At 40.2% G+C, this 18153-nt stretch overlaps 1 protein-coding gene across 1 annotated transcript in view; it reads right to left on the bottom strand.

The window, feature by feature from the left end:
• The window catches only part of Gad2 (glutamate decarboxylase 2), a 72307-nt gene that overhangs the window by 38729 nt on the left and 15425 nt on the right, over positions 1 to 18153 (bottom strand). The window contains exon 8 of the mRNA XM_076831616.1: positions 9262 to 9341. Within this exon, the coding sequence (XP_076687731.1) occupies positions 9262 to 9341 (80 nt within the window). The remainder of the gene's footprint in view (positions 1 to 9261; positions 9342 to 18153) is intronic.

Raw genomic sequence — 18153 nt, forward strand, 5'->3', positions numbered from 1 at the left:
TGACCCAACAATTCCCCTGCTAGGTATCTACCCAAAATAAGTGAAGTCGAGTCTTGAAGAGGTAATTGTACACCCATGTTCTTAGCAGCATTCTTCACAACAGCCAAAATGTGGAAGTCACCCAAGTGTTCATGGATGGATGAATGAATCAACTAATGTGATATGAACATATACAAGGGAATATTGTTCAGTTTTAAAAAGGAAGAAATTCTGACATGTTACAATGTGATAAACTATTATGCTAAGTGTAATACACCAGTCACAAAAAGCCAAATATTTTGATTATATGAGTGAGATACTAGAGTAGCCGAATCCATCAAGACAGAAAGCATAATGGCGGTTGCCAGGGGCTGGGAAGAGGGAGTGATGGGAGTTATTATTTAATGTGCAGAGAGTTTCAGTTTTGCAAGATGAAAAGAGTGATTACACCGTCATGGTGATGGTTGTACAACTATACGAGAGTACTTAGCACCCCTGAAATGTACACTTAAAGATAGTTAAGATGGAAATTCTTTGCTATGTGTATTTTGCCACAGTTTTAAAAATTGTAAAGAGGGGAGGCATGTTTAGCTGGCGAATGCTAGAAGTTCTCTTCTGAGTCTCAGTCCTCTTAATGAACATGGCACCAGTGAGGTGTTGAGTCAAATGTAGAAAGGAAAACTTGCCATACTATTTAAAATTGTTGTGTATATGGAAACCTTTCATAAACTATATTAGCACCAGGTAAATAAATGTAAGGGAATAACTCTTTTGTGTTTCCAGTGAAATGCATCACTTCATTCGTATGAAGTGCCTTGGACTGTGCCTGGCATGTGAAAAACACTATGAGTACCAGCTATTGTTATTTTAAATCTGTTCTCACAGAGGTTTAATGAAGCACACACACCACTAGTGCCTAAGTTCTCTGCATCTAAACTCAGAGGAAATCTGACATTCAGAGAGCTCCCTCCACACCGCTTGGTAATAATTGATTCGGTGTCTCTTCAAAGTCTATTCTATTGCAGGGCTCTCCACAGCTCCCCATGGACCTGGAGGAGTGAATGAGCATCCCTAACTACCTTCAGGCACGGGCAACAATTCAACTAATTTAATAAAAAGTGTATAATGATCATAGACTATGTATATTTTGAATAGTCTAAATCAATTGTATAATAAAATGTGATAATTATCAAATACAGAGAAATGTAATCGAATTGTGATTTATAAAGCTAGTGATTTTTTTAAAAAAAACGTTAAAGTGTACACAAAAGCACTAGTAGTTAATTTGTGGTGTAAAAGCATTAATTAAAACAACAGAATTCTTATTAGCAGGAGATAGGACAGCCAGTGACCCTCCTAGTCCTATGCCAACCAGATATCATATGTTTTTGTCAGATTTGTTTTCTGTAAGGTTCCAGCAAATTACTAGCACTTTGGATAATGTAAAGGGAATCCTGAGGGGAGGAGAAAGAGATGGAGAAATGGAAGAGAGAGCAGACAGCAAGAGAGAGTGCTGGAGAGAATGAATTCTGAAAGTACCCGCAAGTCCCCTGTGAGTCCACATTGATAATAAATGAGAAAGAACAAGCCCACATACATGAAAAAAGGTTTAGGTCTTCCCCACAGTGGAATACAGGAACTAATAAATAGGAAGAAATGATGGAGTCAGAAAATCACTATTTTGCAATCATCATAACTATAATTCAGGCAAGATTCATGAACAGATGCTAAACTATGGGTGAATGTTTCAGGAGAACAGGATATTTATAGTCCCAAGGCCTCTACTACAAGATACTTCTTAGCTGTAGAGGAAATAATAGACATTTTATAGTGGGGAAACCTGGCAGACAGGACCTTAACCAAATAGTCAAAGTGAAGGTTACTGATAAAGGGATGAACCTCCTGAGGAGATGCACAGGAGAAAGACAGGCATCAGCTCTCTGGAAGTCCTGCCCAGGTGCATCATGGGAGTCTAGCCATGAGGAAGTATCAGCCAATCCAAACTAACCACATCATAAATGGTCTACGCTCTCGAAAAATACCAATGTCAAAGGAAGGTGAGGAAATGCTCCAGACTAAAGGAAACTAAGGAGACAACTGAAGGACATGTGTGGGGAAAAAACAAACAAAAAAGCTCTGAAGAATATTATTGGAACAATTGATGAAATTTGAGTAAGGTATGTAGATTTAATATTAGCAGTGTTGGTGTCAAATTTCCAGATTTTGATAATTGCCTGTGATTGTGTAAGTGAACATCCTTGTTCTAGTAAATACATATTAATGTGTTAAGGGATAATGGGACATAATGCCTGCAAGGAATTCTCAGATGGTTCAGAAAAAATATAGGTATGTATATATGTATAATGTAATTATAATGTAATATTTATTATATTCAATATGGAATATTGAATCACAGACACATATGGTGAAGAAGAGAGAGATAAAGTAAATGTGTCTGAATGTTTAAAGTTGGTGAATCTGGGTGTAGGGAATATAGAAATTCTTGTTACTATTGCAATTTTTCCTTATGTTTGAAATTATTTTAAAAATTAAAAAAAAAAGTCAGATGAGTTAACATCTAAGAACCTTTCCAACTCTAAGGGGGATCTGGTTAGAAATCTGTTAGAGAATATTTTTGCAGGCTAAGGCAGGGCCTGTCCTCCTCATACAACTCCTGTTGCCTCCTCCCTGTTTCCCTTCCAGTTTTATGATGTGAGATAATTTCAGAAGAAGCTCCTCAGATGAAGATGCTACACAATTTTAGTCAAAAGAATAAGGAACTCGGGGCTGGGGTTATGGCTCAGCGGTAGAGCGCTTGCCTCACACGTGTGAGGCCCTGGATTCGATCCTCAGCACCACATATAAATAAATAAAATAAAGTTATTGTGTCCAACTACAACTACAAAAAATAAATATAAAAAATTGTGAAAGTAAAAAAAAAAAGAATAAGGAACTCCACTGTGCTATAGAACACTAGATCTAATTTCTAATTTCTTCCATTCAATTATTATCTATTCCCCATAAACACATACAAATACACATCAATATTTTTTAAAAGGATAAATTACTCAATAAGATACCTGTTTACTTCACCCCCATTTTCCACATAATTTACATTTCCTCTCTAGCATGTCCTTCACCTTACAGTGACAGAGACCTTAACCTTCTGCTTAAGACAAGAAAATCATTAATACACTGTATACAGGTATCAAAGTATAAACCATACCCCATAAATCTGTACGATTAAAATAAGAAAATTATAAAAATAAATCATTATTGATATTATGGTCTACTATTCACCAATTTATCAACTGAATTGTCTTTTTATTATTATATATCATTTCTAAATCATATTTACAACAACATCTTTAAGAAAAAGAAAGATTGAGTTTCTTTAATGTTTGTATTTTCCATGGGGCCTATCACTGTACATATAGTAAATGTTCAATAAATACTTACCTATTTGTTAAATGAAAACAAATAAACAAGACCATAATAAAACCCAAAACCCTTTTGGATTGAACATTCCTTTTCAGCACCTGTGCTATCCATGAAAATGGACAACCAAGAATCAGCAAAACCTAGATTGAATGCTTTCCTCCAGCTTCTGTCCTATCTCCTCCCCTTCACAGCTCAATTTCCAGGAAACCTACCCTATGTTTTTCCCTTTCCTCATCTACCTCTCACCCATCAATACACTGCAAACTGTCTTCATCCTTCTGTTGAAATGACTCTTGCCCACTTCCACCAGACTCCTACTGATAAGGAAAGGCAGTTGGTGGCTCTCATTTCACCTAGTGGTAACATCTGACAATTAACCACAGAAATATTCTCATTTCCTACAGAAATATTCTCATAACCCTATGGACCTAGTTCCTCAGTCTTCTCTGACAACTCTGGCTGTTCCTTCTTACTCTACCTGTCCCTGAAACATGGAGGCACCTCAGAGTTCTTCCATTTATCCCTTAGGAACACTAGGCTTTTATTTCCAACTGCCTATTGCTTAAATATCTAATAAGCTCTTCAAACTCAATATCTTGCGCATCTGAACATGCCACGCAGGCCAGGGTGACTTAGAGAACAGCCCTGCATGGACTTAGCTGCCAAGCCAGAAGCCTGGCATTCACCCTTAACTCGGTCAACCTGTGCACCACACAGTCAACACTTCCCACTAACTCGAGCACTCCATCTCCTCTGTTCTACACCCAGTCAGCCCACCATTCACCATCTCTGGTTCTTATCTCTACAATAGCCACCAACTGGCAGTCTCTAACCCACATGCCACTCTGCATTTAAGAATGCTCTAACATGAAACTTCAATGTTGCCCTCCTGCTGAAAACCCTTAAGTGATGTCCCATGTCTTCAACCAAAAGTCAAACAGCTCACTGTGGCTCAGAAGGCCTTTCATGACAAGGACATCCTGACCACACCTTTCCAGCACTTGTTCCTGTTCTTTGAACAAGCCAAGTGCACTTGCTCCCCCGCCCCCACCTCATCCCCTCTCTCAGTTTACAGTGTGCTGTGACTCTTCCTGGAACATTCTTTCCTTTCCTCTTCATCTGGCTAACTCTCTTCATCCTCTAGATGCAGAATTAATGAATATTAGTAACTTCCCCTTCCATAAGTGTTATTGCCTGTTTCACAGTAGACTAAATTTCATTGTGTTTGTGACTATGTCCATCTTGTCTGTCTGGGCTCCATCCAAGGACACTGCCTAGAGCCAAAGGAGCCCTGCTGCTAGCATACAGGAACTTCATAGTCTTCCAAATTATCATCCATATGATAGACATTTCCTTTCTTCTTTTCTGAGTGAATCTTTGGGAAACATCTTTTTCCTCAGTGGTCTAATCCAGTTCTCAAAATATCTCTCAGTTTTCTTTCCTCTAAACATGAATTCACTCTTCTTGTCTGTCGTTATACATAGTAGTACATCATTGATTTGGATTCTACTAATTCAAATTTTACAAATATTGGACCCAATGACATTAGAGTAAAAAGTTATTAATCTTGTCACTGTGAATAATCAATATTTTTGCTAACAGGAAAAGAGAACTCCTAAACCAGGATTTATGAAATCCAGGATTTACTTTACACATTTCCCCTTTTGAATTTAGAAGGTCAATTTTAGAAAACAATACTTCACATTGAAATGTAAGCCATGTTGAACTGAAGTCTTGTATTACCATATCTTACTCTCCTTACTGGAATATATATAATAAAATTAAAGTGCTTTTCGATTTTCAGCTCTGAAAGAACCTAGGCCAAACAAACGAGGATTTAATATACACTTTTCTGTTTTCATTTTAACTGACAACTGTGTTTCTCTTTGAAGAAGAGGGTCACTGAAGTAAGCCCCTGTGGCTGCTAATAAAGGGAGATTTCTTCCGGTATCTTCCATCATGGGTTTGCCATCAGAAAGGCACAGACTGTTCCCCTTCAGTTGTGAGCCTTCTGCTGAATAACAAGATAATAACCATCTCCCCATTGTCCGGCTAACATGCAGAGTCGGAAAGAGTGAATACAAGAAATGAAAGCCCCAGATAGCAAGTCCAGGTTTGTGTTTGAGGAGAGCCTAGAAGAACTTTCTAAGGCACCTGAGGGAAAAGAAGCACAGAGGGACAGCTTCACAGCTTGAGCCACCCAAACTGCATGTCTGTCCCCCAGGGAAACAAAAACAAAATGGCTGCCTGGTGTTTGAACTGATTCTGACTGGAGTGGTGACTGCAAATGCCTGTCCAAGGCCTTCTTCACTGCCAACCACACACACTCCAATTTTACATAAGCCACTGAGGCCAGGATCTTGTCGTAAATGCATACAAACCAAAGCATGTGAATTAACAATGTAGAATTAAAGAGTGAATGGAGATATTAACTCAGCTCTCATTCCCCCCCACCCCAATCTACTCAGGTACAATTGGTCTTATAAATCCCTTTCCTTAAAAGCATCCATATAATTTAAGCTAGTATTTATATTGAAGAAATAGTCCAAATAGAGAAATCTTGGAACAAGGATTCTCATTGATGGATAGAAAGGTTATTTATAATAGTAATATCAGGAATAAGGACATGTACAGTAGCAGATTAATGTTTTGTGCTTACCCCATTCTTTTTGCATTTTGTTTGTCATTATAACAATCCTATGAAGCAGATGCCATGACCTTTTTCCTTTGTTCAAATAAAGAAACTGACGTACATAGAGGCACTTGCCCAAGCTACTGCTGGTGTTGAGACTTGAAATCAAATCTCCAGCTCTAGACCCAACTCTGTCCAACACTCTGAAACCTCTGACATTATATAGTTAAGTGTGTTTGTGTTTGTAATGAGGTGGGAAAATATTTATGTTATCCTGTATAGTTAGAAAAAGAAACACGATCACAAATATATAAAAAGAAAAGAAAGGAAAGAATGGACCTGTATGTTTGAAAAAGGAGATTCAAAGGTTTAGATGCCATGATGGAATCAGTAATAATCTTGGAGGTGGAAAAACTATTTTTCCCTATTATTTTTGATTTTTTAAAAGTAAGTAAGTAGTGCTTTGGGGATGATAAAAATTGTAATTTGTTTCTTTTAAAGCACTCAATGTGTTTCCTGTTTCCACCCACACTTCTTTTTTTTCCCCTTCTATTATCTTATTTCCCCCTCATCCTTTTTTTTTCTACTTTTTCCTATTCATTTCTCCTTCCTCCTTCCTACATTGCCTCTCCCTCCCTCTCCACTGCTACCAGGCTCATGAGCAGTATGAGAAAAAGCCCCAGCCCTGTCTGCCTGAGGCCTTTTTCCCTTCTGTATCCTCCCAGGGTGGGGCAATAGTGGGACATTTTATGAAAAAAATATTTTTTAGCATTATATTTTAGTCTTCCTAATGACTTCTAAAACTTTCAAAAGAAAATTCTTTACTTTAAAATTGGAGGCTACCTGGCCAGTAGCCGACTGCAGACCCTGCCAGCTTCCCAGAATTCCTTGCTTCCTGCCTCTTTCTCTGCCTCCTGTGGGTGAATGACACCCCTCTGTGTCTCTGTGCTGGCATCCTGTCTGTGATCCCTTTCCCTGAAACTCTTCTGCTTTGCCTCTTGCTCCTTCTTCCAGACCTACACTTTTCTTCTGAGCAAGATGCTGCCTTCGGATACACAGTTCTCAGGAGGCCAGCCTCTTGTACCTGGCTGGTGGATGGTGGGTGCATCCGAGACCACTTTCGTGGTCACACATGATTTCCGCAGGAGAAGAAGCAGCAATACTGATGCTTTAAAGAGTAGTGTGAAGAGCCTCCTCTGTGCTGCCAAGGAAATATCCACCCATTTGAATTCAATTCAAAATCACCTGCTAACTATGCTAAAAAGAAAGCCTGACCAGAGCAGAAGGCCAAGGTTGTCTATGTAATTTTTTCCCTGAATTCTATGTCCCTAACAAATTGGTGAAATTAAGAAAAATGTTAAAGTTATCTAAACTTTTTTTCCCCTTATGTATTCTATTGCTTTCTCTTTATAAATATTTTTCCCTTTAGTAATTTATTCTAGGAATAAAGAGAATGAATATAAAACTAGCAATTTTTTGCAAGCTTTTAAATCTCAGTTCAATAAGTATCTCATAAGGAGGAACACTGGTAGTCTTAAAAACATAAGACACCCAGCAGCTCAGAGGCTAAGGCAGGAGGATTGTAAGTTCGAGGTCAGCCTCAGCAAAGTGTGAGAACCTGTCTTAAAATAAAAAAAAAGCAAACAAAATTTTTTTAAAGGGGGTAGGGATGTAGCTCAGTGGTAGAGCACTCCTGGGTTCAATTCCTAGTACCATAAACAAAACAAAACATAGGAATTATTTCTTCAAGATGTGTTTGCTTCATACCAATTCTTTATAACTTTATGCCTCTCTTATTGTTTAAGTCTTTTACTGGTCTAATGATCAGAGACCCTTCCCCTTCCTTGCTTCCTGAAGGGGGGCTTCATTCACATTCTACTTGGATAAAAATGCTCTCAAGTTACCTGGCTTCCAGATCTATAAAGGTCAAATGATAAATTTAGCTCCTCCTCCCCCAAAGGAAAAATACATCTTTTTTTTTTCCTGATTGTAAAAACAATGTGTTCAGAGCTATTGATCAAACAAAATCAGCCAATACATAAAGGTGTAAGCGAGAAAGTGCCAATCCTCGTTAATCTCACCTCCAAGAGGTGGATGTAGTGACTAATGTGCTGGGGTTTTAGAGCTTTTAAAGTCCCACATGGTCAAGTGCATCTGCCATGATTGTTCTCTTCCACCTGCCTCTGGTCAGGCCCCCTCCTGGAGCCCCCCCCACCAAGGTGCTTATTCCTATTTCTTCTAAGGCTTTGCCTCTGCTTCTGCCTTTCCCACTACCCATTCAACTCATTGTTAATTTGAAAACTTCAGCAGGTCCCCCTTGCTGCATGCAGCTTTCCATGTCTTCCTGACATGCGACTATGTACTCTGTGTCACAAGACTGAACCATACAATTATCACCTTCTGATGCTACTGACATCTTCCCACCTAGATGACATGCTGTCAGGGAACTGAGATGTGCCTTGTGCTTTTCTAGAGCCTGGTGTCACGCGGGGAAATTTGTACACAGCTTTCTGGTACATATATATGAATAAATAAATGGTTAATTGAGTAGCTTTCTTTTCATTTAGTCAAAGTTCTTACTGACTCCTTTAGAAACAATCTAATTTTTTATAGGTTTCTCAGGCTTATTGGCAGGTAATATTTTACAAAGATCTTCTGAAAATGCCTTTAAATCTATCCTGCAAAGCACCACACCTAATCCCCATGTACCTCTGGAATTTCAGTGACAATTAAGACAGGGATTTCCCCACCAGAGAGCTCTTTGATTCCATCCCAAAGTTGCTGAGTCAGCAAAAACTAACATTATTTATGTCCTGGACACTAAACTGTCCCCAGTCTGTAATCACTCCCACAAGTTTACACAGCCACGGGTGCCTCAAGTGAGGATCCCTTATACATCAGTGTTCCAATTGCCAGTTGTCACTAAAACACCCAGGTGATAAATGTCCTTCTGCACCATCTTGGTAAAGAATATTTTGATTGATTTACCTAAGTTTCTGATTCAGTCAAGAGCTGTGAAAGATTTCGTGGTAGGGAGGCACAGCATCTGTGGACTCCAAGCAGGAGCCCATGTGAAAAGAAACAGTGAAGGTCAGCGGCTGGGTGACAGCAGGTTTCCTGCCTGGTAGTCATCACCCGTGTGCACACCAAGGGGTATTTGTGTGGATTTGCAAATTGCCAACCTACAAGGGTTGCAGATTCATGCTCACCTCTCATCACATTTAATCAGAATCACGCTGTCTGTTCCAATTCCTAAGGCTGCAGCTCCCTTCTTCAGAGAAAAATGACTCTGTAAAAAGAAAGTATATTTGTAATTAGTTTCATACAAGGCCAAGATCCATTACCACTGCTGGTTTTTAAAATATTTTTCTTGTGTCCTTTCATTTCTCCAAAACCTGAGCTGCTAAGAAAAGGTGGCATCCTTCACTTGCTCCCTTTGAAAATATGGTGGTGAAATATGCATAACCTAAATATATATAACTTAAATATCATCTTAGCCATTTTTTAAAAAAAATTAAATTTGGTTTAATTAGTTCTACATACAGTAGAATGCACTTTGATACATCATATATAATGGAGTATAATTCATCTTAGCCACTTTCTAGTTATGCCATTCCAGTGGCCTTAAGTCTTTTCAGATTGTTGTACAACCAGTACCACCTTCCATCCCCAGAACTCTTTCCATCTTGGAAAACTAAAACTGTGCTCACCAAACAACCTTTCTCTTTCTCTCATCCCAAGCCCTGGCAACTATAATTCCATATTCTGTCTGTGTGAATTTGACTACTCTAGATACCTCACATAAGTCAAATCAATCAATATTTGACTTTTTTTGATTAGTTTTATTTCACCTAGCATAATGTTGTAAAGGTCCGTCAGTGCAGTAGCATGTGCCAGAATGTCCTTTTTTTAAGACTGAATAATATTACACATGTGTGTACACCATATTTCATTAAACATTCATCCATTTCTAGGCAGTTGGGTTACTTCCACATTCTGGCTTTTGTGAATAATGCTGTTAGAAACATGGGCACACAAATATTTCTTTGAGACTCTGCTTTCAATTGTTTTGAGTGGATACCCAGAAGTAGAACTGCTGGGCCATTCTGTTTTTAATTTTTTGAAGAACTATGATGCTACATTTCACAACTACTACACCCTTTTACATTTCTACCAGCAACACACAAAGGCTCCCATATTCCCACATCCTCACCAACATTTGTCATTTCTTTTTGTTTTATTTTATTGAGGCAGGATCTTGCTGTGTTGCACAGGTGCATCTCAAACTCCTTGGGCTCTGCGTCAGACTCCAGAGTAGCCGAACTATAGGAATGTGCTACTGTGTCTGGTGAATTTCTATTTTTTGATAATAGTTATCCTACTGAACTGAGGCAGTCACTCATTGTGACTTTGATTTGCATTTTTCCTAACGAGGGATGTTGAACATCTTTTCATACGCCTATTGGCTGTCTGTACATTTCCTTTGGAGAAATGTCTACTCAAGTCCTCAAGTCCTCTTCCCACTTTTTTTTTTTTTTTTTGTACTGGAGATTAAACTCAGGGGCCCTTGACCACTGAGCCACACCCCCAGGCCTATTTTGTATTTTCTTTAGAGACAGGGACTCACTGAGTTGCTTAGTGCCTCTCTTTTGCTGTGGCTGGCTTTGAACTCGCCATCTTCCTGCCTCAGCCTCCAGAGCCATTGGGATTACAGGCATGCACCACCAGGCCCAGCTGGCTCCTTTATCCACTTTTCAATGGTATTGTTTGTTGTTGTTGAAGCCACTTATTTATTTATTTATTTAGGGAAAGATGAAAAGATGCTGGCAATTGTAACTGGATCTGATACCCCAGGACACATAAATGCCAAGCCAATTTTGCATAAAAGGTATAACTACATACCAGCTGCCTCTAGGCGCTATTATGTATTGCATAGCCCTCAGACCTTTTTGGCTACCAAGAGATAACACTCAGTTTTCCCCCAAGTTCATTCAGTAAAACTTTGTGCACTCAGGTAAGAGGAGAAGTTAGTCCTAAATCCAGCACTCTTCATCCCCGAGTTCTCAGAGGGGCTCTTTGTTTGGGCAACTACTAGTCTGGGGCAGACTCAGGAAGGTGACATCAGTTACTGGTTGGGGCAGGATAACTGTTTTGTATGGAGAACAGGCCACACTGACACCCAACCGCCCAATCTTTGCACTTTGGGTTGCTGACTCTGGATTAGGATTTTGTGGCTCAATGGCTGTAATCACTGTGCCATTTGGATAGCTGGAAAGGCTAACCTAAGCCCAGCTGGACTGCATCTGCCCATCAGCCTCTTACCATTAACTACAGATCATTAAGCTGTCCAAAGGAGAGAAGAGAGCTGCTTCCGCAATTTACATCTCCAAAGGGCTGATGACTGGAATTTTAAGTGATGGTCCCGAAGAGAGTACGTTTGTTCTCTTCTTCAAATGCCCACTTTTGACTCATTGGAATTCTTAAATATGCAGCACAAGAGTCCTTAACACACATATTTTTAGGGGGTATTTCAATAAGCTGGAAGGAATTGCATTTACAACAGCAACAAATAACATCAACCCATAAAGGAGACAGTCTGAAGGGAAGAGTTTTAAAAGCCCAGTGTAGCTAGAAATAATGAGAAAGGGCCATTAGACTCATTTTACAACCTCAGAGTGATTGTTACCAAGATACCTAGGAAATAGGAGAAAGAGAAAAGCTTAATTGGAGCAGAATTTGTAAAGATGAATGACTCCCCCACCAAAAAAACAATGCTTTCTCTTTTGTTTTTAGCAGAGGTTGGTTGGCCCCAAAGAGAAGGAGTGCAGAGGAAAACAGAAGGGTCCAGAACAGAGGAGCCAGCTGCCCCCCTGAGCAAACACAAGCTCCTCAAATTATGCCCCTCACTAAATGAGCACTTGAACACTAAACTGCAAAATGTCACAGTGGGGCTAAGAGATTGGGCACACCTGGTCAATGGGAGGACGAATTCCTTTCTGGTCTTTAGTGAGAAAGAATAGGGATTCTTAAATGAGGAGCAATTAGCCAGCATAATTGATCACTGTACCAAATGCCACCGATTTACCGAAAAGCACATGCCCAAATAGAGCGCTTAAAGATGGGGAACAAAGGTGAGATGAGGCATGAAAAAGAAAATTAGGTACCAAACATTGAGTCTGTTTATATTTTCCAGAAAAGGGAGTAGAGAAATAGCTAAATGGTGTCCCATGGAGAGGAGGGAGTTTGACTGGGTTGGGGAGACACTACTTTATGAAGAAGAAATGGCGAAGACAGCTTAAATGGCATGTCTCTCCATGCCGGTGGGACGACACACAGGGAATCTTTAAATCCTTGGCACCAAGTTTAATGGAACCATTTGCAGATGAACCAGAGGAGAAAAGCATCCAAAAACCAACTACCAAAAAGCCGAGGAGCCTGGGAAACAGGTGTCTAAAGAGAACTGAGAGGATACTTCATCAAGATCAGAGGGCATTAGAGACTATGTGGTATAGGTGACTTTCAAATCTGAAAGGCTGTGCCAGTGTGGGGCTGGAGAATAAATTGCTCTGAGTTGCATCTGAACAAAACTGGGAAGACGGACAAATTTGTTCGTAACTAGACAACAATCAAGAGTCTTATATCTGGGTGCAGTGGTGCACACCTGTAATCCCAGCAACTTGGGAGGCTGAGGTAGGAGGATCACAAGTTTGAGGACAGCCTCAGCAATTTAACAAACCCCTGTCTCAAAATTAAAAAATAAAAAATAAAAAGGGCTGGGGATATAGCTCAGTGGTAAAGTACCCTGGGTTTCAGCTTTAGTACCAGTGTGTGTGTGTGTGTGTGTGTGTGTGTGTGTGTGTGTGAGAGAGAGAGAGAGAGAGAGAGAGAGAGAGAGAGAGAGAATGAAAGAGAACAAGAGTACCTCAGGCTGGAGGAGGGGCCCACCGCAGCCATTCCATTCAGCCCTATGACCAGTAGGTGCAACATGAGCTCCTTTACTCTCAATGGGGATAGTGCATCTTACTTCCGTTTGGGAATGATGGGAGCGTAAGCTGAATGATAGAAAGCTCTGAGACAAACCAGCTCAGAATCTTTGTATCTCAGTTTCTCTTCCTCCATTAGAGTTCAGATGAGAAGATGAAAAGCTTCATTAATGCTTTCAAGCCATTATTAGTCATCCAAGTATTTAACTGAGACTTAGGTTCCACCGCCTAGCAGATCACAAGGCTTCAGGTACAGCTTCTGCTAGGCTGGGAGTACATGAAGACAATTAAGACAATATTCAGTATTCACCTAACCCCCTTTTTAAGCACCGCCTCTCCATTTGCTCTCCCTACCTGGTGATTCTGGCCAACCTGGTCTTCCATGAGCTTGTATCCCTTGTTCTTGCCTTTGTACTTGCTATTCAATTTTCTGGAAAACTGTCTCTTGGTACTCACCCAAGAAGACTTAAGATGGGGTCCTTCCTAAGCAGCAGGCAGCTATGGGTCTTTCTACCTAGACCAGCTGTGTGGGGTGAAGTAAGAGTCATCCCAGAGACTTCAAATAATGTTCAAGAATGGACCCACCTGTCTGGGAATCAGCTCCTAACTCTATAGTATTCCATCAAGTGTTCTACCTTCACTCTATCCATTGTCCTTGGACTTGATCCTTTTGTGCAGTACTCCTCCCCTGGAGTGTGGAGGAACAATGAGCAGAAGTGAGTGAGATCATCACACATCGGAGATCCCCAACAGCAGATCTTGAAGCTCAAACTATGAATGAGCTGATCTGCTTCTCTGGCCCTTCCCCAAGCCTTGGAGTGCCTTTCCTGCTCAGTGACTGCTGTACCAAGAGTATTCCCCTCGTCCTCCTCCCCCTTCATGCCCCTCCCACATACCCATTGGTTTGCCTCCTAGACCTCCCAAGATTGGAAGGAAATGGAATCTTCATCTCTTATTCCTGATCATCAACTGGCCTAAAAGAGATTCTGATTTCCAAGGCATCTGATTAACAAAGAAGCCTGGACTCCATGAGACCACCTTATTGATTTCTAATTATCTTTATTGGAGAGGAGGAGATCACTCAGCTATATGTTTGGAAATTCTGGTGACTCAAAAGGCATTTCTGTGAAGCTGCTCCCTTCTTATTTATACCCATTCTAAATATTCATTTAAGGTCAGTCAATTGCAGTCAATTGTGAGATGTATTAAAATATGTATTAAAAGAAAGAAATGATGTGTACTCTTCACACTGGTTTGGAAACCTCTTTAACAAAGAAATAGATGCAAGGATGATATTTGGTCATAAATGCAAACATTAGTACTGAGCATGCATTCTGGAATTTGAAGCACTCAATGAACAATTCATTTCCTTGATCTGGGGATTCTGAGAAGAGTGAATGAAAATATATGATGGAAAGAGGTAACATGAGGCAAAGTGACCTGATTTTGGCATCTGGTTCTATTTAGACAAATTAATTTCTGATTCTGAGCTACTGTTTGCTGAGCAACAATGACAAATTCTTCTCTCAGCAGAATTGTTATGGGAAATGTAGATATCGTACGTGAGGTGCCTATGGGTCACCCAGCACTCAATGGGTGATCACAAGGATGTATCCATCCCTTCTTAGTCACCCATCCTCCTACCTGATGGGACAAAAATCCTCAGGTTTTACTAGTTAGCCTGAATGGAATTTTGAAACCTTCAAACAAAATTGATTTTATTTCTTAAAATAAACAATTCACTTTATTTCTCAAAATATATTGTGCAGAGGGGAGTGAAGGGAGGGGCTGTGGGGATGGAAAGGACAGTAAAATGAGAGACATCACCCTATATACACATGTATGATATACATATATGATTACACTATTGGTGTGACTCTGCACTATATTCAGCCAGAGAAAGTTGTGCTCCATTTGTGTACAATATGTCAAAATGCATTCTACTGTCATGTATGACTAATTAGAACAAATAAAAAATAATATATATAAATATATACATATATGTCATATAGAGTACATAGGGAATCTCAAAATTCTACAAGTAACAACAGAGAATCTAAACTCTCTCAGTCTTGAGTATTGCTCTGGTATTTGGGGACATAATTTAAGGAAATAATCTGACATGTCCCTGGCTCTCTGCTTTCTCTGTTGCCTCCAGTTTGGTACCTGGATGGGCTCAGTTCTATCTCCTTGTGGGACACCAGTGAGTGGCTGGTTGTAACAACAATGTTGGCTACTTTCTATGGGGTGCTCACGAAGCTGGGCACCATGCATATATGATCATCACACTTCATCCTCCCCAAAACTATGTAGCTAGGAATCATCACTCCCACCTTACAAACAAGGAAGAAATTCCCAGACACGGTGGTGCACGCCTGTAATCCCAACAGCTCGGGAGACTGACATATGAGGATCTCGAATTCAAAGCTAGACTCAGCAACAGTGAGGGGCTAAGCAACTCAGTAAGAGCCTGTCTCTAATAAAAATACAAAACAATTGGGCTGGGGATGTGGCTCAGTGGTTGAGTACCCCTGAGTTCAAGTTTAGTCTCCAGTACCAAAAAAAAAAAAAAAAAAAAATGGAGGAAATGAAGTCACTATTCCACATTCATGCCCTGGGAGGTGGCAGAGAAGGGCTTGTCACCATTTCTGGTCAACTCCAAAGCTCATGGACTTTAATCTACTAACCTAAAGAAATATAAGTCTATCTGTCACTTTTAACCTGAACTTGGAGCAAGGAGGAGTCAATCAGTCACCTGGTGTGACCTTGGGGGCGCTGAGAAAGGTGACTGTCCCCTCCAGACCCTCTCTCTTTCCTCTTTTCCCCAGGACCACACATGTTCCCTGAGGCCAGGCACTGGTTCTGTGCTGTTCATTGATGTCTCCACAGTGCCTGAGTCAGAGCAGCACTGAATGGGTGAAGAAAGGAACCAGGAAAATGTCTCACTGCACAGTCCTTTGTCATCCATTGTAATGGACATGCCACCAGGAGAGGCAATACTTGGTTCCTAATCATTTACACCTCACCATGGCTTTCAGGTTCTTTTCTGAGAGTGCGGTTTGATGGAACTAGATGGAGCCTGGGAGCAATGGGCGTTCTGAAGTGAGAAGGTGTGCCAAGGCAGAGCAGTGTGTCAAACTTAGCTCACATTTTCACTTGTGGTTCATTCTGTCAGGCTAAGTTTTTGCCTAATGGAGAGAATTACATTTTATTGTGCGAGTTGTATTTTTCAAAGCTTCCTGGGTCACTTTTTTTTTTTTTTTAAATGCTTTTGTGTTTTGTTGTTGCTTTTGAGATCTACCATTGGAATTGAAACCCCCTCAGTCATATGTGAAAACCATCTTTCTGAAACACCTGCGAGAATTCTCCATGGAAGAGGCCCAAGGCCAGGAGGGACGAGGGTAAAATACTGATGACCAGTTCTGCGAGATGTAGACATAAGCTATGTTTGGTGTGTGAAGACTGGAGTGAGTTAGTTATGGTGATTTGCCTAAGAAATCCTATTGTCTGTTATGATTATGAAGAACGTTTTTCCTAGATGATAATATACTGTTTCATGAAAGCTATCTCTGGAAGAGATTATGTCACATGAGCAAATAGAGGAATGTGGAATTATACTCATGGTTTAGGCTTTCAAAGGATTTAGAGCTATAGATGTGAATTATGGAGCTGGGAACTTAACTTCCCTCTAAACCTACTTTCAAGAAAAGATTTAGGACTTCTCAGCTTAATTTTTGCCAAGCCTTTCTATCGTTGAAGAATCAGGAAAATTCCAGCAAAGGATGAGGGTAGGATCAAATGATCTGTAAGACCTCTTCCAGTGGGAGATTTTGTGGTTCTGTAATTTGGAGGAAAGTAGTCTTAGGACTTCTTAGTCTTGGGCTAAATATGAGCTCTTATTTCAACTTAATAATTTATTTACTTCTCCTAATAGTCTTATTGGCTATATTATTTAAGTTAGTTCTATTCAAGTTTTATAAGAAAACAGTGGATCTTAACAAACAGAAAAATTTAACACCTTGCCCTCCTTATCAGCTAGGTGAAGTTCTAGTCGAAATTGGTGGCCAGAAAAGAGGTAGGTAGCCCTGATGTGGTGTGACTGAGAGAGAGTAAAGTGTCACTTAGAAAAGAGATGACTCTTCCCTTCCTGAAGCTTCTAGTTGGGTGCAGTAGATACAGAGTCTGTCAACATCATTTCCATCTCTATGGTTCTAGGCATGCCAAGTTATAAATTCAGTGCCCAGAATAGAAAAAAAAAGATCAGTTACTTGACCTGCTTCAATAGATCAAAAAATTATATTAGTGCTAGAATAACCAACATGGAGATAATGGAATTTGGGACAAGATGCTACCAGTGAATTTGGAGCAGCCAACTATATGAGGCATTTGATCATCCAGCCCGGTAGTTGGGTTGGATGAGTGGGAAATTGAGGCTGTAGGTCTGATTCTGCCCCGGACTGACTGTGAAACCTGGAGCAAAGCATTCTCCATCTCTGAGGCTTGGTTACTTGGTTCTATAAAACAAGGTCATTTTTTAAAGGTACCTAATATTTATATAGAGTTTTTTATGTCTCTGGCTCTGAGGCAAGGACATGTTTTCTAAGGCTGTCCTATGACTTTCCAAAAGTCTTGGGTTCTGGAAGCCTCTCAAAGAACAGGAAGAAAGATACCTGCAGCAACCCTTCCTCATCCACTGGCCTCCCATGTCCTCCCTGGATTAACATAGCAGCCCTTCCCCTTCCAGTACCCTCCTCCACCACGCAAGGACTGACATCATGTAGTCTAAAAAAAAAAAGGCATTTGAGAAAAGACTTGGTAATATTCTATTGTTAGCCTATAGAGAGCTATTTCTGGGACAGGTGGAAATAAAATTCTTGCAAAATTGGAAAAGGCCAAAGGAATATGTGCCTTTGGCCTGAAGCCAGAAGGAGCTAAGCTAAGTAATTAATTGAACATAAAAGCCTGAGATATAGAGCCCAAAGGAACTAGAGATTGCAATCGTGTGACTTCCGAACCTAGCCTTTTAAGGAAAGGACTCACTGGTAAGCACTCATTTGTCCAGAACCTATGGGTTAGTGTTCAAGGTGACATGGAAGCGCTTCAGATGAGCTCTGAAAG

This window comes from Callospermophilus lateralis, chromosome 13 (assembly GCF_048772815.1).
Source record: "Callospermophilus lateralis isolate mCalLat2 chromosome 13, mCalLat2.hap1, whole genome shotgun sequence".
NCBI lineage: Eukaryota > Metazoa > Chordata > Mammalia > Rodentia > Sciuridae > Callospermophilus > Callospermophilus lateralis.